General features: G+C 37.4%; 1 protein-coding gene across 2 annotated transcripts in view; it reads left to right on the top strand.

Annotated features, from left to right (window-relative positions):
* GRM7 (glutamate metabotropic receptor 7) overlaps positions 1-26,340 on the top strand; it is a 923,309-nt gene that overhangs the window by 853,053 nt on the left and 43,916 nt on the right. The window contains exons 9-10 of one of the 2 annotated variants that reach the window (XM_030938284.1): positions 9,603-9,849; positions 15,891-15,982. In XM_030938284.1, coding sequence (XP_030794144.1) covers positions 9,603-9,849; positions 15,891-15,961 — 318 coding nt within the window. In that variant the 3' untranslated portion in view covers positions 15,962-15,982. The remainder of the gene's footprint in view (positions 1-9,602; positions 9,850-15,890; positions 15,983-26,340) is intronic. The other variant, XM_030938287.1, reaches the window with a different exon arrangement.

Genomic DNA, 26,340 nt, shown 5'->3' on the forward strand with positions numbered 1-26,340 from the left:
TAGCATATTTAGGAATATGAAAGAGGACAGAGTGACTGTGGGGGACATCATGAACTGAGAGATAGAAACTGAGTGACTTCGAATTTTGCATGGATTTCTCAAATGAGTGAGGACCACTTCATTCATCAAACATACATTGAACTTGTTTCTTGTGCCAGGTACTAAGATGCAAGAGAATTTAATTATGGCCCATGCCTTTGATTTCATCACTTCTAGATGCTCCCTCAATCCCTGATTCCTATGATGTATGCTGGTTCTGTACCTATTATATGTTACTACTTTCCATTTTGTATTCAACCCCAGACTTACAAGATTAAATAAAATGTTGGAGATGACACAGTTAGCAAGTGGCATAAGCCTGCATCCAAATCCAGCACGCTTGACGCCAATTCTATTGCACTTGTCCTATCTTTTGCTGTGCAATATGTAGAACATATGGAATGTTCAGTCTAGCAAGGGGACATGTATAAAAGAAACATGCAATGGATTAATAATCACAAATTGTGATTAGTGAAACAAAGGGAAATGATACATCCTATAAGCAAGTAAAACAAGATGGGCGTAATTAAGACTTGAAGGTCAGTAAAGGTTTCCCCAAAGAAGTAAGGCTGAGTCCTGAAAGACAAGTAGGAGGTAGCTAGGTAAAGATGGCTGGGAATAGCATCTAAGGCAGAAGGAACAGCATGTGCAGATGGCTTCAGGATGGATGGAGCATGACTCATTTTAGGGATTTAGAGAAGGGGAGGGAAGTCAGAAGGGGGACCCCACAGAGTTCTTTGGGCCGTGTGAAGGAATTTTCTCTTCATCCAAAGTGTAGTAGAAATCTGAGGTAATGCAGCAGGACAGACTTTTAAAGAAGAAAAGAATGAGACCTAGAAGAATCCTGCCTCTCAGGTTCTCCAAGGAGTCAAAGAACATGTCTAAGACAAACTCAGAGGAGGTCAGGGGATAGAAGCCTGACTGCAGGCCCTAAAGAGTGAGTGGTCAGGAAATCTCTGATCCAACACCTTGGTAACAAGAGGAAAGGGAAATGGGTCTTGGGAAGGCAAGATCAAAGTAAGATCAAAGTCAAAGGCAAGATCGAATTTCAAACTGCTCAGCCCCTATGTCTGACCAGGCTTACTCTCTTCTCACTGCATCTGCCTTGGCAGGATGGGCATCATTTTCCTGCCCAATCTCAAAGCTCTCACTGTTCCATTTAGAGGCATGGACTGAGTGACTCCTTGTTTACACTTTTGTCAACAGTGCAACAGTGTCATTTCAATTATTTGCTCTTCTTGGGCTTCAACCATTAAACAGCAGAGGGGCATAATGAAGGGTTTTGAGTGCACAGTCACCCCAATGGGGCAATTCAACTAGCATAGGTTCCAGCTGTTGAAGTGATTTGCCCATCAGCCAGGGATACCATATGGCACATTACCTAGGGGTGTTTCAGTGTGCCAGGCACTCAGAGTGGAGAATGGGGAAGCCTGCCTCTACCCACAACCATTTGTCACAATGGTGGTCATGGAAAGGCAGGAAAACAAAACATATACAGAGAAAAGTGTGGACTAGTGCAAGGTGAAAAAAAGGAAGCTGAAGGGCAGGAAGGGAGCTATCATAGCTTGGTGGCAAGACAGGAAAGATGCAGACCAAAAACAACAGAGGAAGATCAGCAAAAAGAAGAACTAGAACAAGAGGAAAGAGAAGGCTGGGATGAATCCAATTATCAAAACCTGTCAAAGTTCATCAGAAAGCCATTGTCAATGGCTTTGAAAACTGAGATAAGAACATATTTTGTTTCTGTGAGAATCTGACATTGTCTTCTTGTCAATGACACTGTTGGATCTAGTTTTAATGAACCCTTTACAAGTTTGAATAGGCCCAAGAAATGCTTAGGACATCTGCTTTTTAACTATTTATTTGACTTTGTTTTCCATTTGATTCTTCTCTTTTTATGTTCATTAGAACTATAAAGATTACTTTAAAATTTGGCAAGATTTGACAGTATTATACTAACACAAATGGAGTATTTCACATCTTTAGAAACTGACTAAGCTCAGATTTAATGTCTTTTAAACTTACTGGTTGACTTTTAAAGTAATACAGAACTTAATGGTATATTACCCAATATATTCCCCAGTGAGGTACAAGACAGCATTTTCACATTATAAGACAGAATCTGACATAGCTTCCTACAAAATGGCTGTTAGGTTCCATTTTCATGAATATGGCAGAGGATTAAAGGGAGCCCACAAGACTTACAGGAAACCGGATTAGAGACACAACACTGAGAAACATCATCAGTGACACTTAAAAAAAAAAAAAAAAAGAACCTAATAAAAATAGTGGCATGATTTTACATATGTTTAATGGCTAAGAAACCCATGAATACTACAATAAATGTGTCACTTTACCTGATAAAAAGTGACCTAAAGTTTGCTCATGGAAGTGAATACCAGAAGGATTGCTGCATGAGGTTGATTGTAAAACTGTGGAAGGGTCAGGCTTGCAGGCAGATGCTTGAAGCCTGGGTGTGAGTGTGCATTTTGTGTATTCCCACATAGCTGACTTCTGCAAGAAGCAGCTTACCATGTTTACCTAGTGTTTCTTGCAGAGGAAATCACATGTTTACAAACATGAACTTTGTGGTATACTCAAATTGCTCCCTAATAGGTCAGTTTATTCAGGATGAATCTGCAGTTTCAAAGCAACTTCACAGCACACAGACTGACCTCTCCTAAGCAGACCAGGTTAAGTACTATATGAGCCATAACTTCAGAAAGGAGCAAATAAAGGAATTGTCCTGACTGGGGAGATGGGGAATGGTTTATGTAGAGGATGCCTGTGGATTGAGCATCAAATATAACAAGAGTATCAGGGGCAGAGCAGTGAGCAGAGGGCACTACAAGAGAAAGGAAAAGCAAGAGACAATATACACTATGAAGAAATGATTTAGTGAGCAATTATTGCATCATGAATTCTTTAGTAGTTTAATTTTTTTATTTTTTCTTTTTTGGAGATGGGGTTTCACTCTTGTCACCCAGGCTGGAATGCAGTGGGACGATCTTGGCTTGCTGCAACCTCTGCCTTCTGGGTTGAAGCAATTCTCCTGCCTTGACCTCCTAAGTAGCTGGGATTACAGGCACCCACCATCCCACCTGGCTAACTTTTGTATTTTTAATAGAGATGGGGTTTTACTGTGTTGGCCAGGCTAGTATTGAACTCCTGACCTCACGTGATCTGCCTGCCTCAGACTCCCAAAGTGCTGGGATTACAGGAGTGAGCTACAGCACCCAGCTGAATATTTATGTTTTAATTGACAAATACAAATTGTATAATATGTGTACATTGTGGGATGGCTAAATCAAACTAACATACTCATTTATCTCACATATTTTTGTGTGTGTGGTAAGGAAACTTAAAAACGACTCTCTTAGCAATTTGCCAATATATAATGCATTGTTATTAATTATAGTCACCATGTTATACAATAGATGTCTTTCTTGCCTTCCTCCTGCAACTAGAATGTAGCTCTCTGATGGCGGGAAGCATGCCTGGCATGTTCACCCTTGTGTGTACAACACATGGGCCAGTCCAGGCACTTGTATCTCAATAAAAATGGTGAACTTAGTGTGGTTTAAGTTTGATCAGATTTAAAAACATAAAAATACTAAAAATAAAAAAAGGTGAACCCATAAATGGATGAATGTACAAGTAGTGGAAGAGTAAGGTATTTCATATACAGCCTATCTGAAAACTACAGCTAACAGTGATCTAACAAACATGGTCAAGCATTAATCATCCCCTAAACCAGTGGTCTGACAGCATGAAATAGCTGCATAACATTTTTCTGAGTAAATTAAATTTTTATATAGATAAAAGTGGTGATTCATTAGTATTCATATATTGTTACATCATTTTTATGGAATATAATAATTATTAAAGACATCAATAGTAATAAGACGATTTCTCAAAAATGTGAAATTGGGTTTTTCCTGATAGTTCTAGTCTTATATCTATCTCTGTGCCTTGTGAATTTTTTTTCTTGACTTCCTTCTGTTTTTTTGAACGGTACTGAGAATACTCTGGTTTTCAAAGTTGAAGACCCATGATTATTACAATTATTAACAGATTTCCTTGAAATCTATCAGAATATTCTTCAATTAAACTGATTCTGAAACCTACACAGGAGAGTTGGCAAATTCCAGAGTTGGTTGTAAGCACTATCTAACAAGTTTTCAAATTTCTTAACATTCTATCAATTGAAAATTAGACAAGGAACTCAGCACTAAATGTTACACGATTTTATAAAGCAATAAAGGCATCTTGTGATATGCATTCATATTTTATCCAACAATGAACTATTTAGGCCAAGATGAAAAAATGGCATGGAACATGTTCAAATGAGCTTTGCCTGGCATTGAATTCATCACATCCTTGTGCACTTTAATAGAATATTTGCTGGTACGTTTCTATCTGACTAGACATGAATAGGAGTGGATTTTATAAACATTATTACTTAATAACCTATACATAAAAAGTTTAAAATATATAAAGTGGTTACAGTGAAAGCCTTATCCTTAGATCTAAACCCCAGAAACCTAACCTGGCAGAAAATAAATATTAACAGATAACATTTCATGGGTACTTATTTTCTAGGCACTCTGCTAAACAATTTTCATATATTAATTGGTTACTTCTTCACAATGACCATAGGAGGTACAAACTATTATGGTTTTCATTTTATAATTCATAAAACTGAAAGAGAGAATAGTTATAGCTGTGGGTTCTGCACATCAGACTTTTAAGAAAAGTATTTTAGAATACTGTACATAACTCTTGCTGGCTTGGCTCTGAATTCCTTATCTAAATGCTGTTCAGTTATTTGACCTAAATTATACATAGTGGGTGTTAGAAAAGCCACATTTAACCCAGGAGTGGAAACTGGATTCTGAAAACTCATTTAGGTTGATGATAAAATTAAGGCTTAATTATCAAGACATGGAAATTTCAAGGCAATCTATGTCCTCCCCACAGGCCTGGGCCATCCATAATTGGCCAGGGTGGGGAAGCTCTTTTTTTCCTTTGGGGATGATCCTCCGACATCCAAAATCAAATTAGGCTCAGTTGGAGGACAGCCCTTGGTCTCAGTAAAACTCTGTACATAAGAAGTCCTTTACCTCTACTTTGACAAAAGGAACTGATAATGATCATCAACTGCTTTACATTTCTAAAGAAATTACAAATAAAGGAAAGTGATGTGAAATACCTAACCTTAAACACGGTAGTGCATTATAAAATAAGCATCAAGTAAAATAAGAACAACCATGGGACTAAATATAGATATGCCGTAATTTACTAAAGAATGTACTAAAGAAGATGGTGGGATGAAAACTCATAACTTCAATGTGAGCCTCCCACCTCACCAAAAGCCAAAGAGTCAGTAGCCTAGCTTCCCTTCTAGGCTTAGTGGGAGCAGGTCCCTGTGGACCAATACCTCTGAGATCTCTGTAGACTAAAGCCTTCTTAGCCTGCATACCTACATATAGTCATGTGCCACATAATGAGATTTTGATAAACAGACTATATTTTATCATGCTTATTCTTTGTATGTATGTATGTATGTATGTATGTATGTATGTATGTATGTATTTATTTGATGGAGTCTCACTCTGTCCCCCAGGCTGGAGTGCAGTAGTGTGATCTCCACTGTCTGCGACCTCTGCCTCCCAGATTCAAGTGATTCTCCTGGCTCAGCCTCCTGAGTAGCTGGGATGACAGGCACCTGCCACCACACCTGGTGGGGTTTTGCCATGTTGGCCAGACTGGTCTTGAATGCCTGACCTCAGGTGATCTGCCCACTTCGGCCTCCCGAAGTGCTGGGATTACAGGCGTGAGCCACCGCACCTGGCCTATGTTTAACTATATTTAGATACATAAATACCATTGTGTTACAATTACCTACAGTATTCAGTATTGTAACATGCTGTAAAGGTTTGTAGCCTAGGAGCAATAGGTTAAACTGTATAGCCTAGGACTTTAGTAGACTATGCCACCAAGATTTGTGTCAGTACATTGTGATGGTTGCACAATAACAAATTACCTAATAATGCATTTCTTAGAGCACATTTCTGTCATTAAGTGATACATGACTATACTTATTTAAAAATACGGCTGAGTGTGGTGGCTCACACCTGTAATCCCAGCACTTTGGGAGGCTGAGGTGGGAGGATCACGAGGTTAGGAGATCAAGACCATCCTGGCTAACACGGCGAAACCCCATCTCTACTAAAAATTATCTGGGCATGGTGGCACATGCCTGTAGTCACAGCTACTCAGGAGGCTGAGGCAGGAGAATCACTTGAACCCACGAGGCAGAGGTTGCAGTGAGGTAAGATCACGCCACTGCACTCCAACCTGGGCAACAAAGGGAGACTTAGTCTTTAAAAAAAAAAAAAAAAAAAAAACTTACATATTACTTATTAATACTATGTGCTAGGCCCTATACTAAACACTTTATAAATACTTATTTAATCAAGCAAGACAGCATTATGAGGTAGGTACTATTATGCCCATTTTGCAGATGCAGAAGCTGAGGGGAAGTAATTTGTCCAAGGTCACAAAACTAGTAAATGGGAATTGAACTCAGATAGGCTAGCTCTAGAATCTGCATTCTTATCCACTATGTGTGTAAAGAGGATTCAGGGGTGGAGGGGCTGTAGAAAAAATATGATTAGTGAAGTTTATTTCAGTTTTCACATATTTTTGAAGTGTTACCAGAGACTGCAAAAATGTTTTAAATGAAAATCAAAGCCTTGATGGTCTCTAGTTTAAAAATGATGAAACTAAACACTTCATAAAATAAACACCATAGTTGTAGAGTCCTAAATTGCTAAGTAGTCTTTGTTAAGAAAAAGTATGTACGTTGCTGGGTATATATTCAAAAGACAACAAGTTGTTCTACCAAAAGACACATGTCCTCACTGCACTATTCACAATAGCAAAGACATGGAATCAACCTAGGTGCATCAACAGTGGGCTGGATAAAGAAAATGTGGTACATCTATACCATAAAAAAGAACAAAACCATGTTGAACTGTAGGCCATTTTTCCAGGTGAATTAACACAAACAGAAAATCACATCTCTCATATGTTCTTACTTACAAGGAAGAGCTAAACATTGGGTAGTCATGGAGATAAAGATGACAATAGACATTAGGGGCTAATAGAAGAGTGAGTAGGTTGAAAAACTAAATATTAGGTACTATCTTCCGTACCTGGGTGTGGAATTATTCATACCCCAAACCTCAGCATCACGCAACATACCCATGTAATAAACCTGCACATGTACCCCTGAATCTAAAAGTTGAAAAAAGAAAACATATGTATACACACATACAAATATACATAAGCATATATGCATGTATAATTTATAATTACAAATAATAAAACAAAAAGTCTGAATAATTTCATCAACTGCAAAATTCAGTCATGAGCAGAAAAACAGAAACAAAACCTAAGATCCCATAGGTTTGTTGACATCCCTTTCCTTTTTGATCTAAGCCATGGTTTGCAAATCTCTCATAAGTACAGTGATAGTGATGACAAAATTTGTCTATGTCTGTAAAGCCCTATGACCATGTTAAGCCTTTCTTGAACAGTGTAGGCTGGCAGGGTGGAATGACATTAAAAGTCTAAGGGTATGCTAGTAGGGAAATATGAGCTTTAAAAGTATGAACTAATTCACACTTTAAAGAGTCATTAATTCAACATTGTTTTGTCTATGTTACATTCATTAGGTATTATAGTCAGCAGCTGGTAGCTCCTTTTAACCATTTGGAGACATCCATATTCAAATTAATGTTGGCTAGAAAACTGTATTTTTTCCAGCCAAGATGGCAAAGTTGTCTTTGATTTCACTATGGCCTCAGTTTGAAGAATTAAGATCAGAAATGTCCAGGCAGCCAATATGTCTAATGGAAATTTTTGTATATTTAGAAATAGGCTGTTTAACCAGTGAGTTATAGGTAGGAAAAAGGTGTGCATTAGACAAACACATGAGCCTATCCATTGTATATCTATCAAGTGCCTTCTTCGCAGACATAATAATGTCCCAGAGAGACAGATCTTGCCTTCACGGAACTTAAGACCTAGCGGGAAAATGGGCAGAAAAATGATCAAGGTACTGAGTGCATAATTGCAATGGAGACGGATGATCTAAAGAAGTCCTTTGAGAGTGTATCAGTAAAGAAGCTGGCCTAGACTTGAGGCTGTGAGGGCAGCCTAGGATGGATGTGCTAAGAAGAAAAGAAGGAACATTCCATACATAGGAAAACAAAAATAAAGAAAAGGGGCATGGAGAAAAGTTATTTGAATGAGTACAGTTCATTCACAAACTAAAGGATGGCACCAATGGATGGGACCCTGGGAAGGCAAGACAGGGGATCAGGGGGTCAAGGAGGTGGGAAGTAGTGGACAATTAGTCTAAAAAAGTAGGCCAGCACAAACCATGAGGGGCCTTGTGAACTCCCTTAAGAATGGGGGTTTTATCATCAATCAATAAGAAGGCATAGTTTGGAATACCATAGTTGAATCCATTATCAAGGAACTAGGCCTTCCATGGACAGAAAAGGCAATGGTTGCTGGTTGTTTCATTTAAATAGCCTTTAGAAGTCATGCAAAACACAAGTATGACTGAATACATTGTGGGTGGGGTGGTGGAGTCCTAGATCATGGTAGGGCGTATTGTAGACAACTAGACCAAGACAAGTTGCCTATAGCTTTACTCTTAAGGATCACACACCTCCCTACGTTCTTCTACCATCAATTGTTCATATTTACACTGGACAGCAAGCAATTAGTTGATCTGATTTCTTGAGGAAACAATAGGAGACAAGGACAGAAATAGGAGCACCATCCAAACTGCAAATAACCCAACTCCAGAATACAATTTTGCATCTCATTAGTAATTTGACAATATAAAGAGTGGACAAGCCAACATCACTAGGTCTTTTTCACTTGTCATTTGTGGTTTGTAAGACAGAATTAAACAAGAAGGTCTTAGTTTTCAGAGAAACTCAACTCACTATTCGGCAGATAGGGAAAAGGTATGCCTTTCTAGAAAACAATATAAAAAGAGACATATATTAAGATAAAGACTTCTCAAAAGGCCTCAGAATCTCAATGTAGGAAGAAATCATGGAGTGTGAACCTTCTTTTATATGTATGAAAGATAAAACTTAACTATACCTTAAGATTACAGATTTCTATGGTCTTCATGTCTTTATATTTAGCTGACACTCTGATTAGAAGTCCTTCAACTATGATTAAAGGTCTACTCTGAACTTTAATATAGGAGACTTCTCTAGGGCAAGACTACTCTGAACTTTAATATAGGAGACTTCTGTAGTGCATGGATTGACCCAATAGCATTCAATCAATTAATATATGCATATACTCTCCAATAACTATGCAGAGTCATTTTCCTTTCTTTTATTTATCAAAATGCCTGAAGATTGCTTTTAGCTTAGCCATAGTCATTCTTGACATCGCTTTAAGTGTTCAGACCCCCTCTGCAGTCATTTTATTTGTAATAGTGCCTTGTGTGTTGTGTCTCCTAGCTCTACATACAAACTACCACGCTTACAATCTCCATGAACCTAAGTGCGTCAGTGGCGCTGGGGATGCTATACATGCCGAAAGTATACATCATCATTTTCCACCCTGAACTCAATGTCCAGAAACGGAAGCGAAGCTTCAAGGCGGTAGTCACAGCAGCCACCATGTCATCGAGGCTGTCACACAAACCCAGTGACAGACCCAACGGTGAGGCAAAGACAGAGCTCTGTGAAAACGTAGACCCAAACAGTAAGTAACTCTCCTTTTCTTTCATCTTCCCAACCTGCATCAGGAAGCTTAAGAAGAGGTGGGGTGGGTGTGCTTGCATCTCTGGAGAACTACTGTGATCGTTCTTGTCATATGGACTGGGTTGCCTTGGTGAATGCTAACTTCTGCTCTTTTGAGTTTGACTCATTCCTGCCACCATTTTCTTTTTGTTCCTTGTTGGAAAGAAGCTTTTGGAGGCTCTCCTTCAGAAGTGTGAAGCCTCCCCCTTCCCTTGCTGCTTGTCCTGTGGTACTGAATCCTCCAACTGACAAATGCACCTATCAGATTTTTCTTTCTTGCACCCTTCCTGTTAAGGCAACAACTTTTTTTGTCAGGGAAACTTCCATACCTAATGAACTGTATTGGTAGGAATAAAACTGGAATAAATTAGAATTTTGGAAGCATAACTTTTTTCCTGTAGCATGTGAATGTTGAAAAAGTTATTTTTTACTGGTCAGGTCTTCTAGAAACATACAAAATATTGGAAAAAGTTGTCAAACTTTAATCCAAGTACACAGGATCAGATACTACCATGACAATGTCCTGTGGGAAAAACAGTGTCTACCATACCACTGGAGAAGAGTTTTATTCTATGCAAGACAAACCTTAGGGAAGAAATCTAAGGAAAAAAACGTTGGATTTAAGATGCTATTATATGGCATATCTGCAAAACTCTAGGACCCTTTAGTCATGCCTACAAATGTCCCCAGGTAAAATGGGCATATAGCTATCACTTTGTAAATAACACAAGACCAGCTCAAAGGTTAAATGCTTAGAATTCCTAATTGCTAACTTTACTAACAATATGGTGGTAAGAGTACATTTCAGATTTAAAATACTAGTTTTAAGATTTCTTTTCCAGGAATATTTTGGCTAGTTGCATGTAGAATGAGGCAGATTCAAATATTTGTGATACTTATTCTGTTTAAGGCAGAAGGGATTTCAGGTTATCCATTAAGTCATTCATGACATATTATATTTCAGTTAGAAGCTGATCTTGTTGTCAAAGGCTTAATGCCAAACAGAAGGAAGTTTCCATTTTAAATACTCTTGAGGAAATCCTTTTTGCTCTGGAAATAAGAGAGATAACTTTAATAAAAACCAAGAAGCCAACTGGGTTTGCTCCTGACAAACACTACACACAAAGAACTGTGATTTTGACCTATCTCTATTTACGAATAGTTGAGTGAATGTTGTGAAATATTTTGAATATATGTAGACAAAGTAACAAGGTTAATTAACAATATTGTGGGCCCCACTTTGACTTTTGACACAAAACATCCTAGGACAAGGCTAAAGGAACATACTGAGAGAAGGGAGGCACAGAATGAATGATAGACTGTGTTGTGTCTCCAGAGCAAGTGGCCAGTTGAGAGGAGGGCAAGTGGATGGTGACTTGCTGTGGCATTCAGTGTGATGTAGGAAGAGGCTTTGGGTTGAGACATACCTGGGTTCAAATCTAAACCACTCCATTTACTAGCTGTGTGGCTTTAAGAATCACTGAGCTTTTCTAAAACTCAATAAAATTATGTATAAAAGAGAGAATAACTTTGTCATAAATGTATCATAAAATATGTCTAGAAAATACTATATCAGCTCAATGTCAGTGTCCTTCCATTCCTGAAGAGGTAAAAAGCTTTGCTTAGAAATAAATTTCAGCATAATTTATTAAGATATAGTAGATATAAAGCTACAGTTAAATGTACATTAAACATCACAGGGTAGATAAAACTAAATCCTCAAAAGAAGAATTTACGGCTGGGTGAAGTGGCTCACTCCTGTAATCCCAGCACTTTGGGAGGACAAGGTGGGTGGATCACCTGAGGTCAGGAGTTCGAGACTAGCCTGACCAACATGAAGAAACCCCATCTCTACTAAAAATACAAAATTAGCCAGGCATGGTTGTGCTTGTCTATAATCCCAGCTACTCAGGAGGCTGAGGCAGGGGAATTGCTTGAACCCAGGAGGCAGAGGTTGCAGTGAGCTGAGATTGCGCCATTGCACTCCAGCCTGGGCAACAACAGAAAAACTCTGTCTCAAAAAAAAAAAAAAAAAAGAAGAAGAAGAATTTACATGAACATATGTGTGCATCTATTAATCTATTATACCTATACCTGTGTTGTTAAATATATCTGTATATTTATAATTAGTGGCTTTTAATTATAGTTTGTTTTGTCAAATTTGCATTTCATAAAACCTTTATCTTGCAAATATTCCAATAACAGCTTTATTTTTGTACACACACACACAATTTAACTAGATACTGTTCAAAGTCAATAAACAGAAAACATAATTGGAAGTAATTGTACTGGGGGAAAAAAGACGAAATTAGAGGTTTTGAGTTTAGACAATTCGATACTATGCTATTTAAGAATTATTAACTTTCAAAAACATTACTACTGTTGCTATTTAATGATAAGGTGCAATCCTTGTTGAGGCTTGTTTTGGGTATGACATTGGTTGTTAAAATGCTAACACTGACATTAATGCTAATGCTAGCATAAAGTACTCTTTGAAATAGGCATTACGCGGAATGCGTTGTGTGGAATATCTCACTTACTCCTCACAGTACATCTATAGAATAGATGTTGTTATTCTCATTTTACTGAGGAAACCTTGGCTTCACAAGATTAAGTAACATTACCAAAGCCACACATATAGTTAACAGCAGAGGTTGGACTAAAACCCAGGTCTGACTCTTCAGCCCACGCTTGTTCCTCTTTGCTCCTCTGTTTCTTAGAATATGAATGGCATGTCAAAATTCTAATGCAGGAATTACTCTTTTGGTTTCCTTGTTTGGTTATATAGTTTGTATATGCTGAATATAATGATGTTTGGTGGGAGATTCTTTAAACATACTGTAACGTATTATTGCTTGTTTTGTCTACAAAAACAGGAGTAACCTCAGCTCAAAGAAGGCTGCCCAGGTAGAGGCCTCATCTGATTAATTCAAAAATTATATTCCAATGATTCCATTTGGAATTCATTTGGTATCTCTTTCCTTGAAAAAGTTTCATAGGGTTTTTGTTGTTGCTCTAAGTGTCTACATAGAGCCAAGGTAAACAATACAGAAAAACAAAATAAAATAGAGCCTTTTTCTCACCACCAGTTGGAAAGATGTTTTTAATTGCTTTAGCTCTTTTGTTATTGTGTAGACACACCCTAAAACACCATGAAAACTTAACTAGATATCTGCTAAACCATAGGAGGAGATTCATGTACCTCCAAACATTGGGGTTTCTGATGACCCAGCTCTCGAAGGTCCCAAAAAAGAATCCAAAGAGCTTATCTGCACAAAAGCTGTCCAATAGTACTTTCTGCAGTGATGGTCATGTTTTGTGTGTGTGATGTCTAATAGAGTAAGCAAATATGGCTACTCAACTGAAGAAATACATTTGTTATTTTACTTAGTTTTTAATTAAGTAAACTTCATTTACATTGCATTTAAATTTAAACACACACTTGTGGCTGTGGCTACTGTATTGGACAGTGTAGCTCTAGAAATTGACAAGGATTTTATTCTAGGAAACTCAATTTGAGTCCACATTAGATACAGCTTCCAAAGTTTTAGCGTTGATACTGATCTAGGACTCAAAGTCAACCCAAAGAAATAAAACATTTGAGATAAGACAAACATACAAACAAATAGTCATTTAAAATGATCTCAAAATGAGCCACTAATAGGGAAAAAGTAACATCATAGACAGCAATGACATTTGAAAAACCAGTCCCCAGCAAGGCAAAAATGCGTGTAATAGGAAAAGAACAATAGTGAAAAATTCAATTAATAAAAACAAACATGACTATGCTATGCTAGCTAACATTATAATATTCTGTTTAATGCCAAATATAGCTAAAATTATCTCCATTATCTTAACTGTCGTAACAGAGATAAATGACATTATTTTCTGAATTTAAGCTGACTGGTTAAAAACAAAGAAAAACAGCTCATGCACTTGAAAAAGGAATTTGTCTCTCCAGTAGGCAAATTCTGTACAATATTTTCTGAGGGAGGATGTCTGAGAGGAAGTAGAGTTTATACTATGAGCTGCAAAGTAAATAGTGGAACAGAAATGTCCTCTTATTCATTGTTGCTCTAAACACTTAGTCTCAATGTATTTCAATCTTCAGTGTTTTCATTTTTAACAGCTCTGCTCCATCACTGCAGTTTGCCATCTGGTGCATGCATGCTTCTACTCATCCAACTCCACACTGCAACTACATGTCTACATAAAAATGAATTTGCTTGCTGACTTAATATAGGAAGACATTTATACTACCATATTTTTTTTCTCAAGAAATACAATTATCCTGTTAGTTTGCTTCCTTAGCTAACAGTCCATTGTATGAAAGAAAAACTCCATTATGTGTGGAATAAACGAAAAGTAAATCTCAAAATTTCAATGTATCTGTGCACTGCTGGCATATTAAATATTCAGAGTTGGGCTAATTCTTGCTGGTCTCTGCACTTAGATTGAAAAACAGCAAGCTCAGAGGGCATAGGGCTGTAGCTCAGCTACTTACTGAATTTTAGTTATGCAAATAAGACTTCCATTGCTAAAAGTTTAAAAGAACCTGGCCTCATTTGGATAGCTGTATATCTGGCCAAGATGATGCCTTCTCATATTCCTGTCTAAGAAGAAGGGTACCTCAAACTGTTTCTCCCACCTGCATCCTGAATTTGGAATGTTTCCCTGCACTTTCTACAGTTCACTTGGCAGATGTATGTTCATGGCAAACTTGTAGATGCCAGATAAACAAAATGCCATGGTTGTGCTTGGGCTATAGCTTACTGATGGCCACGACGATCCTTTTCAAGTTGGATGGATAATATTAACTAAGAGGCAGCATGGCTTTATTGGGATGGGTGGATAAGAACCACAGCCTTCTTCACCTGGACTGGTATCAACCAGAAGATATTCTGTAAATTGTCTTTGGCTTTCATGCTTTCTTTGGTAAAAGATCACAGTGCATAGTGAAGAGAGGCCTGGCCCTAAGCTACCTTTCTTTTAAGCTACCATCCATTTTCTAAGCTAATGCCCTGCAAGCAGTGCAGAGAAATACTTCAAGGATCTTAGCTAGATACAGAGAGTTTATTCTGGCAGGTCAGCAGCAACTAAAGATGGCAGGCAGGTGGACAGCGAGGGACAACCCTTTTTTTGGATGTGGAGATGTATGACTAATGAACTCACTCTGGAATAGAAAATGGACATAGACTACATAAAAGACTGGTTTAAGCTAATTAACATGTTGTATGATGAAGCACATGTTAGAAGAATAACAATTTGCACCTAAAATACAAAATAAGGCATGGAATTGTATTCTGATGGTGTTTTACTTGTGCTACCATTTTTGCATCTACAATCAGGAAAATACATAAATAACAACTTGTGCTGTTCTCAACAAAATAAATTTATTACATAAAATAGGACTGTCAACATAAGGAGGTATGTTATTTTAAAAAAAAGAAAAGAAAGAAAACTCAGGCTGCTGGAAAATGGATGTGGGCACCAAAACTCTACACAAATAATGGTTCCTAGAAAATGCTAGAACACACTTCTGTGCTGTGTTAATTTGTTATGGTTCTTGTTTTGTTTTGCTTCTCCATTTGTTTGGATCCCTAACATTCTCAACATTATGTTACTTGTTTCATCCTCTTGGACTAACCACACAGGCTGGACAGCATGACTGGACTAGGCTGAGAAAAAAGGGCTGGCAAGAAGAAGAAAATAATGCTCTGAGCTGATAGATAAATTATGTTTGGGCTGGTTCCCTCAGCTGTTCCAACTCAAGCAAGTAAAACCCAACTCCCTTAACTCAAGAGGCACCAGTACTCCCATGTTCAGAGGTACCTGAATTGAGGTGACCTGGTCTACCAAAGGCTACTGAACCCATCAAAAGTGTGGGCATAATGTGTATGGTCTCTATCGCAGCCTTTTCCCAAAAGGAAAATAATAATAATAAAACGTAATATCGTGTGCACATTTATTTTATACATACCTATATATTTACTTTTCCTGTAGACTGTATACCACCAGTAAGAAAGAGTGTACAAAAGTCTGTTACTTGGTACACTATCCCACCAACAGTATAGCTTTTGACTGCTTTCCAAAAGGTAAGAAAACAATCTAATTCTTATTTGTTTATGTGTTCTTGTCTCCAATGAGAATTAGAAATGTTTCCATGGAAACTGTGCATGATTACCTGAAAATATATCTATAGGAAGAAATAAATTTTCAAATATGATCTATTTGATAAGCTTAGTGCCAGCAGCTGCCATTGGTTGTATGCCTGCTTAATTTTCTAAAGAATGCGTTTATGAGTATGTACACATTTGTCTTCCTGAACAGCTAGCCAGTAATTGCAGAGAGCTGTTGCTGGTCATTCTGACACATGCTCTACTTTAAAACTACCAGTGGTGAGAAACTATTTCACAGTATTTCTCAATGTATGATTTCCTACTGTGGGTTTAGAAGGCAATGTGGAAAACCTACAAGGAGAGAAGGGGGATGCTTAGTAAATGCAAACCTAGTGAAATATTTGTTCTGCTTTATTTTTACTAAATACCTTCAAAGAAGTGTACACTAAAAAAGTATCCATTGAAATAGCAACAAATGACCTTACCATCTTTAACTCAAAATTGTCTTGGTTCCTTCTCTGCAGAAAATAAATAGGTTTGCTGGTAGGGATTGATAATATGTTGATGATTTGTGGCTCATAGTTCTGCCTTTGAGAAACACTGAACCAACTTTACTCATCACACAAAAGCAGAGAAAGGTCAGTGAAAGACCACAAAGATCTAAAGATTAGTTTCAACGCTGGTTATACCCAAGAATACCAATAAATGCCAAAGGTGTTCAAATAAATAGATTAAATGATAATGTATTGTGTGATGTGTGAACCAACCACATGAGTGGGGTGGCATAAGAATAATAATGGATTCACCACAGAGGCTTTTATATTGCTTTAGGCTCTCACTAAAGAAAATATACTCTGAAAGAATATTATCATCACCCTGTTTCAGCCTAAGCAACATTATAAGACAGTGGAAAACAACACTTGCTATGGCAAGCATCCTCATCCATGTGGAACAGGGCATTCCAAACTATGGGAAAATATACAGTAGAGAACATGGAATATGTTATTAAAGTCATGTGGTGGCTTTGAGTAAAACATTCTCTTTTGAGTTTCTCTGAACCTCCTGTTGTACTTATAAAATAGAGAGACCTCTCAGATCTCAAGAGAGTAAGCAGTGAGGTCGTACCACGGGAGGGGGAAAAATATTGCTTAATAATGTAGACTGGTCTTTCTCTTTCCTACATTGATAACATGGGACTTAGATAACTGTTCTGTTTCTTCCCATCTTTGTTTGTGTAATAGAATTCTGAATACGAATAATGTCTTGCTCTCTCTCTCTTTTATCCATTTAGTATTGTAAGACAGGATAAGAGTACTTCCAAAGAGTAATGACATTTTCTGTTGACTTTAGATGGATGCCAGCAAGTCGGTCTTTAATTTAGGATATATTGTTCACATAGTTATTTCCTTTTTCCCTATCAACATGATCTGTCCTAGTTTTTAAATAGGGCATTCTTTCTTCCCAGTGAATATGTAACTGTATTCCAGTGAGATTTCAAGTTTTTTGTAGTACAAGTGCTTGTCAAAACACTGGAGCTCATCACTTTAATAGTCTTTTTACATGAGACTGACTAAGAATAAATAAGAAGGAATTTTCCCTGGGTAAAAATGATAGATTTAATCTCAATCCATTAAAAATTCTCTTTTGCTCCTTTCTAAGTTGATGCCTTTGGTTTTAAAGGGAGTCAGATGAAAATATTTTAAGTCAACCTGTTGGTTAAAAAATACTTTTAGGATATACAGGTTAGAAGTAAATTCAAACTTGTAGCGAGAACTGTCTTACTTCAAAGATTTTGATGACAGAAAGCAGTGAGGTCACATCATGAGAGGGGAATAATTGCTTAATAATGTGGACTGGTCTGTTTCCTATGTCAATATCATAGGGCTTTTATTAGTTTATTATTCTATTTCTTCCCATCTTTGTTTTCACAATGGTATTCCAAACGCAAATAATAATTGTATTTGGTCTCCTTTTCTGACCAACTTGAATGTGACTTTAAATATTAAAGATAAACATTTTGTAGAGCTGCTTCAAAATAATTGGGGATATAAGTTGGTTTAAGTTACATTAATTCAAAGAACAGGTGATTTACTTGTTCAGGTCAATAATGAGACTAGTAAACTTGGAAGGTCAATGAAAGAAGTCTCTTAATGTTATGTGTTCAAATCCATTTCTAAGTGATTGCTTTCAGGGAGACAAGACAGTAAAAAGAAAATCACACATTCAAGAGTAAACTTTCATACTACTGTGCTATTAAAACTTAGTGTCAGGCATCATGTCCCAACAAAGCCTAGTAAAATGTTTACAGCAAATCAAATATTTGCTTATAGGGATTTGAAGGAAGTAGGTTCAAATTCAGATGGAACATAACCTAAGCCTGGTTTGAAAATGCATTCCATAACATGCCTCTGTTTAAAAGCACTCTCATGTGACGACCACTCTCAGCCAGGCATCTGCAGAATCAATACTTTCTGCATCCTTTACATGAATATTTATAAATTTTAAAACTCTGCAAAGTGTTATCAACCTAATGACATTTATGTCGAAATGCAATTAGGTACAAAATGAAAAGCACAATTAATCTGGCATCATCACCATGGCCAGGTCAGGAAATAACTTTCGTTAGGAGGTAATTTTTCACACCCTAGGATGGTATTTTGATAAAAAAAGCTTTGAGAGTATAATTAAGCCTTGCGAGAATGCCAAACACATGAATTATATTATTGACATCCATTATTGAATATTACAAAAATCATATTTGATTTCTTGTAATGAATGGGATTATTTGGCAATTTTAAGCTTTTTGGAACTGTGCAGTGCAAGTTTTCATATCGTGTTGGGACTCTCCCTCTTTAACATTCAATGTGATATCTCTGCTGTAACTGGAGACCACCTCCTCTTAAAATTCACTTTGAAACACTATAAATATAGCAAAGAATATATCTTATCTGACCTTTGACACTGAATCACCTTGGGAATAAATGCAGCTATAAATCTTTTTGGCATATTTCTCTCTGCCTATGAGGTCTGTGAGACACCATCATTTCTCTCGCCAAGGTTTGATATCTCAGCATATCTTCAAAATCCAATTAATATCTGCCGTCTTGGTTCTGCAACTTGAGTTCAACTTAAAGAACTGGATGAATGTTTACATGGCTACTACTTCTCTCATTTCTTGCATAAAGAAATGTACACATCATACCTCAAAGTCACAAAAACTATGTCAAGTTTTACATATACGCATTGCACTGCCCTATCTGGTCAAGATTTTTTACTGAGTATCCTTAAATTGGGTCAATTAAAGAAATATTTGCCAAGCACCACTCCTCCGGGCCATCCATGAACTGACTAGGAGTGGGGGACAGGAGGGGACAATGCCTTCAGGGAGCTCAGATCTGATGGAAGACTCAAAGGTAAGTAATAGACTCAAAGGTGACAAGGGCTCTTCCTCAAGGTATATACCAAGTGCCATCAAGCTACAGGTGGAGGCCATCACCCAGAGACAAAGGGCTCCAGGCAGCCATAAAAGGAAAGGCACTCAAGGTAGGGGAAAGTATACACAAAGAACCTGGAGTACAAGAGAATATGACACGTTCTGGTACTAGAAAGCAGTTCTGTGAGGCTATTGGGTTTTGAGGCAGATCGTTTTAGGGAATGAAATGCAGGAAGCAGCCTGCGGGTAGTAAGACTGAGTATCCTTTGTCTTTGTGCCTTTAAGTACAAGGGCTAGTAAGTACTAGGCTGTGAGAAAATGTGCTTGGAATGAGTGGAGCACAATACCTCCCATACCAAAGGCTCCTATTACCTAGAACTCGGTAAATGCACAGTAAACATTTATAAGTGAATATTTATTAGCAATAATAAATATGATAAAAACAATAATAAGTCTACAGCCTCAGTAGGTGGAATTATATTCTTCCAGATAAAGCCTCTAAGGTCACAAAGACCACCCTAAAAAGACAATGTACAAACCTGATGTCCCAGGTTTCAAAAATATGGTGTAGTTGTAAGGTACAGCTCCTAAAAATGGGTGTCAGTGCTACATCTGGGCTTGTGTAATTAATTTCTTTTGTTGTGCTAAACCCATTTATAAACCAACAAAGTTTTATGCCTATTTTATTTCATGGACCACAGATACCTATACTTTCAAAGTGCATATGAACTTGAAAGATTCCATTGGACATGGATCCTAAGGACTTGCTTTAGTTACAGATTCTAATTTGGTAAACACAAAAACATAAGCAATCGAATTGGTGGTTTTCTGACTATTGAGTGCATTTCCTTAGAGACTGTCACTCAGGACAGATTTTGCCTTTTATCATGATACCAAATATCATTTGCATTAAAAAACACTGTGTATCCTAAACCAAGGTCAGTTAATCTCCAAAATCTTTCTTTCCCCCAATTATTGTGAATAAGCATCTTCCCAATATTCAAGAGAGGTGACCCTTGTGACTCGTTTTCATCTACTAAAGATGTATCTCAACTTTGCAGATTTTTTTTTTTTTTTTTGGCTGTCAGTGGAACTTGGATTACACTTTAAATTAACTTTCTCTAGGAATCAAAGGTAATCATTATTTCTCTCTATGATCTACATGACTATTCTCATTTTTTTCAAGTTGAAGATTAGTTTTCAATTCCTTTTATATCTCTGCCCTCTTTCATAGTAACCTCTGAGGACCTCAGCTTGCACAAAGAGGATTGAGATAACATTTCCAAAGCTTGTTCTTCCTGAGCTGACCCAACACTTAGAAAAACGTGACATGGATCAGCAACCCCATTTTCTGTAAGTGTTGGTCCAAGTATTGGTTATAACCTTGCATGTGCTATCCTTTTCTCTGGCCAAGAATAAGAAAAACTGGACTGGAAGTCCCACCCTGGCTCTGATACTTGGGGTAGCAAAAGCTTCATCACTTAATGGATCTCTGATTGTGGATAAGTTCCAATCCTCAGCTTCCTCTTTAATAAGATGGAAATAAGCTAATCTTGATGAGGTACCATGGAGGTCTCATGAGATTCTGTATATGAAAGCCCTCTTTTGTAAGGGCTGACTGTGCATATGTCAGGGTACATAAGATAACATTGTTGGTCTCTGCTCGTCTGTGTTACTTTATTTTATTTTGTTTATTTATTTGAGATGGAGTCTCACCCTGTCACCCAGCCTGGAGTGCAGTGGCGCAATCTCGGCTCACTGCAACGTCTGCCTCCCAGGTTCAAGTGATTCTCCTGCCTCAGTCTCCCAAGTAGCTGGGATTACAGGCATGTACCACCACGCCTGGCTAATTTTTGTATTTTTAGTAGAGAGGGGGTTTCATCATGTTGGTCAGGCTGGTCTCGAACTCCTGACCTCATGATCCACCCACCTCGGCCTCCCAAAGTGCTGGGATTACAGGTATGAGCCACCGTGCCCGGCCCTGTGTTTTATTTTAATTGGCTTTCTTTTTTTTTTTTTGATTTGGTTACATTTTTGTCTATCATAAACTCTTAGAGTTGGAAGTCATGATATCTAGGATTGCCAATAAAGTCAGGCAAGCTTTTCTCTAGGTACAACAATTTCTATTTTCAAGACAGTTTACTGTGGCCTTTTGATGCATCATTAGTAGTCTTTTGGCTTGGGGAAATTGAGAGAGAAGGCTATCAGTCACTCAGCAAAGCTGCTATGGGCCAGATAGGCTCATACCACCTGATATATGAACCACTATATGTGATTAACTTCGACAGGTAGCTCCTGGCCGGCTGGCAAGCTGAAGAGCATTTTAAGTACAAATAATAGTTCTGGGGTATGTCTTGAGTGATAGAATAATGACTGAGTGGAACAGATTCCCTTAATTTTAGCTCGTGAAAACACATTTTGTTTCCTTTAGAAGCTGGGATCCTACCAAAAAATCAATTAACAAGAGATCTTCCTTGATACTTTGAAGTTTGGCTTTTATTGCACTTACGTTAAATATGGGACCACCCTGGAGGGTCAGACTCCTTCATCTCAGTCTTCAAAGGGCCTATCATGATCATTTGCAGCAATTTAATAATATGCTGAAATTTTCATCATATTTTCACTATTGCTGCAAAGTTTAGAATGTACTCAACTATCTGTTGAGGCAGGTCTTATTGAAAGTTGTGAAAACTGATGTAGAGCAGTGAATTAACTTCCTAGTAACACACATCAATGAGTGGCAGAGTAGACACCTGTACTCAGGTCTTGCGGCCAGAGGTCTTTCTAATGATTTTTTCTGAAATGGAATGGAATAGGGTGAAATGTCTCAGTCTACATCATCTATCTCACCATCATTTCTTATTCTCCTAAGTTGATTCTAGAGGCCCTCAGTTTGCTAAAGATTAGATAGGTCCTCCAGGGTTTTAAGGAGGGAAACATAATCTGACTTCAGGGCCATTGTGGAGTGAGATGCATCTTACTTTTTTTTTTTTCTTTATGGTATTGCAAAGACCACTGGATATAATTTCACTTCCTCTTGGATTTTTTTTTTTTTTTTTTGATGGTCTAAAAAATTAAACACTGTAGTTCCTGTTACAAAGAACGTGATCTGCTGGAACTGGAAATGTTTAATTCTCAGAATTCATTGAAATCCATTGATGATCATATTTGACATCTACTGGTCATCCTGAGTGAAGTTTAGCCATTCAGAGTTCAAGCCATGGGTCTTCATATACAGATGGTTATAAGCAGACGCACCTCTGCTAAAGTAATCAAGTTTGGCATGGAAACATGAGCAAAGGTAATTAAACTCAGAAGATTTGCTAGCATTAAAAAATGGCAAATCCCTGGAACAAAAATGTGAAAAGCTAATTCCCCCACCCCTTCATCACCTGCTTTTCTCTCTGCTTTTGCCATAGCAAAGCTCTATAAGGAAACTGGCCACCAGGGTCATTATCAGTCTGAGCTGAAAATTTGATTAAGTCGGCCTCCTAGGGTTAGCATGAAAAATGCTACATTTTTGTTCTTGGAACTTAATTCATCTTGCCCTCATTTTTGTCATGCTTGCAAATTTCATTTGCATTTAATTTCCCGTGGTTTGCCAAAGTTCAGACTGAGACTTGAGCTGTTGTTTTTATTCAGGTGAGAAATGCAACTGCAATTGACCATCTGCACTGGCATCTAGTGAAGTGATTGTCTGAGGCAAGTATCTGTCCTAAGTGTCCTAAGGAAGCTTTGCTACCCAGCCCACCAATGAACTTATTGAATGAAAGAGACCTTATCCTGTTTGCATGAGTTTAGTCATGGGCAGTTCTCATCACATGCCAGCAACATCCTCTTAATATTCCAGCATAATTAAGGAAGTTGCACTAGAGATGTCTTGAGATCATGGCCCACTAGAATCTTGTCTAGGAGTTTTATTTAAGGAAGACATCAGTGACATCAAATGAAGAAGAGATCCCTACTGTGATCTATTGTGATCTACTGTGATGCAATACTGAAAAGCCAGTCTCTTCCTGGGTACTGGATTCTCAGTTTATTCTGGGTCAAGTCAGTAGGAAGAGTAGCATTCATAGGGGGTTCTGACCCATTCCCATTTACAGGAAAAGAAAATCAAATAAGGTATCAGTAGGTGAAACTTTATCATTAGTGCCAAGCAAGAAAATGCTGATTCTTTAGAAAAGATCATCTCTCTGTGTCTAAATTTTCTTATCTGCAAAATATCACCTCATATGGTAGTAGTGAGAAATAAATAAAGGTAAAGGACTTAGATCAGAATTTAGCATAATGGCAATTCAAATGTTAACCATCAGTGTTGTGATGGTGTCATCTCAAATTAACTGGATTTTCTGTTTCTATTTCCTCTAGGAAAGGATTTTGGAGATCCCCATCTGATATTCTTCTATTTGGTCTCTTGTACCCATTGTCTTCCTGTACCACACACATAATAAAGTTTAAGAATGTCAAGCAATCCATCTGCATCTAATTTTTGTTTGGAATAACCTGCAGGATTTTCCAATACGTCTTGAAATATCAATACATCTCCAGTCTTGTCTTCAACCTGTTTAGTATTGATCATTTTTGGAGCAATGGTGCCTTAAAGCTAAAGTTTCGCTGTATTGTCAAATGAGCTATCTGGGAAATCACATTTAAACACACTTAGTTTTCATTTAATTTCATAACACAACACATATTTCCTAACTCTAGGCATAAATACATTCAACATTTTCACCATCATGGTTTAAAAATTAGTACCTGTTAGTACTCAGATATTTAAGGAAATGCCTATGACCAATTTTTAAAAATCCTTTGTATGGCAGAAAATTTGCCAAAAACAAACCTTCTGAAGTACATTTCAGTTTATACTTCAGTCTAATTTAAATCATTTGTTCCCCTAACCTTGTGGGCATCAAAAGGTCACCTGTATTTAACAAGCTTCTCAGTGATTCTGATGCACATCCAGGTTTGGGAAACAGTTTTATTTTTTAAATTGTCCTTGATAAGAAACACATGCAATATGGCTTTGATGTGATGGTGATCACTTACAGAGCAAAGTGTTTTTCATGGTATTAAAATAATTGATTTTTGAAAAGTTATTTGGGTTTATTGCACAAGTGGGATCTACCATGTACTCAAGAAGTCACCCCTCTGTAGGCTAGTACTGTGAGAAGCTATGTCAAGGTCCTCTCTCAAGAGACTCTCCAATCTGGTGTTGTAGACTAAATAAAGCTAAAGTGAATTGCTGAGCTCTGTTACTGGAGCAGAAAAACATAGCATCACCTTTGTTTAAAGCTGAATCACCATGACAACACTCAATAAGAAGCTGGGTCAACATTCCTTTTTTCTGCACTCAGTCGGCCACAAGGCCTGGCCTTTTGTAGGCAAAGTGTGTTGATATATCTTACGCAATCATTTCAAGGCACTTAGTCAAGGAAGTCTACGTATTTTTTTTAGCCCTGAAGTCCTCAAAGAGAGTATGATTTTTAAATCTTCATTTATGCTTTCTATGCTTTTCTGCGCAATCAGGTAGTGAAAATGATCAGGATAGTCTTCAGTAACTATTGCTGTTAATAAATCAACCATGATCTTATGGAGAAGCAGTCTAGTGCCCAGGTGAAGACTAAAGATGCTGGAACCCATATACCTGGATTCTAAATCCAACTTTGTCATTCTCCAGATTGTGATGTGGCTATGTTGCCTACTCTACGCATCAGTTTTCTCATCTGTAAAATCGGTATAATCTTAGTAACTACCACATGGGGCAGTTATTAGGATTAAATTAGTTAATATATATGACATGATGCTTTAAAACAGTGATTGGCATGTAATAGAATGCTAAATAATTTGTTGTTACTCCTTAATGACTATCACCAACTGAAGTATAGTTGTCAATCCATACAGTAGCCACTGGATACTTGTGGCTATTTAAATTAATTAGAATTAAATAATCTTGCACAAGTCACATTTCAGGTTCTTAACAGGCACATATAGCTAGCAGCTCCCATATTGGACTACAAAGTTAGAGAACATTTCCATTATCACAAAAATTAAATAGCACTGAGCCACAACTTAGAGAAGGTAAAAAGAGGGATAAGAATGGCCTTTATAGAAGAGTTCCTATTGTTCTTAATACTCTCCATTGCTTATAAGAATTGTCTATACGTCTCTCAAGAGTGTTTGGACCCATTTCTTTTGTAGCTTCTAGTAAAAAGCCATTTACGTTGTAGAGTGTACAGTATATACTGTGAGTTAACAAAAATAGTTTATCAGAAATGATGTTCTCTTAGTTGAGAAGGTTTCCCCAATTCCTTTCACAAGCTATTTATAATGCTTTCTATTCATTCATTCTATAGTTGAACCTAGTTCTTGAAAAGGAGGCAAGATGGCAAGTTTGTTTGTGGTCAGTACATGGAGAATGACTACAGTAAGGCTTTGTATGTAAGGGAGAATGGTTTTCTTAGTCACCACCCGAATGGAAGTAATGTGCATATTCACTCATCATGCCGTGTTTCCTCAGTAACAGAAAAGCCAAATTAAATATTCCAGGATATGAACAGAGGCTTCACCCAACCTTAAACAGAATATTTCCAAGCACTTTTCACTTGGATTGGCCAACTTTGAGATTCTGGTGTCAGCTGGAAAATTCTTTTTCCAAAAAGTCAAAATTGATGTGTCTTATTTTTTTTCTGTGCATGGTTAGCCCTTGGCAACATTGTCTGGCAGTTGCTTTGTAAATGTTTCAGAAGGAAAAAACAATACAGGCAAGGGACTGAAGATGGCTATTTTTCAGCTGTCAGAAGTTTTATGTGAATCATGAATAGTTAATAATATTTTACATTAGCTAGAGGAGTTTCTGCTGTCAATTTATATATTGGGAGAGCTTTTATTTAAAACTAGCATG

This window comes from Rhinopithecus roxellana, chromosome 1, assembly GCF_007565055.1.
Source record: "Rhinopithecus roxellana isolate Shanxi Qingling chromosome 1, ASM756505v1, whole genome shotgun sequence".
In the NCBI taxonomy this organism is placed as follows: Eukaryota; Metazoa; Chordata; class Mammalia; order Primates; family Cercopithecidae; genus Rhinopithecus; species Rhinopithecus roxellana.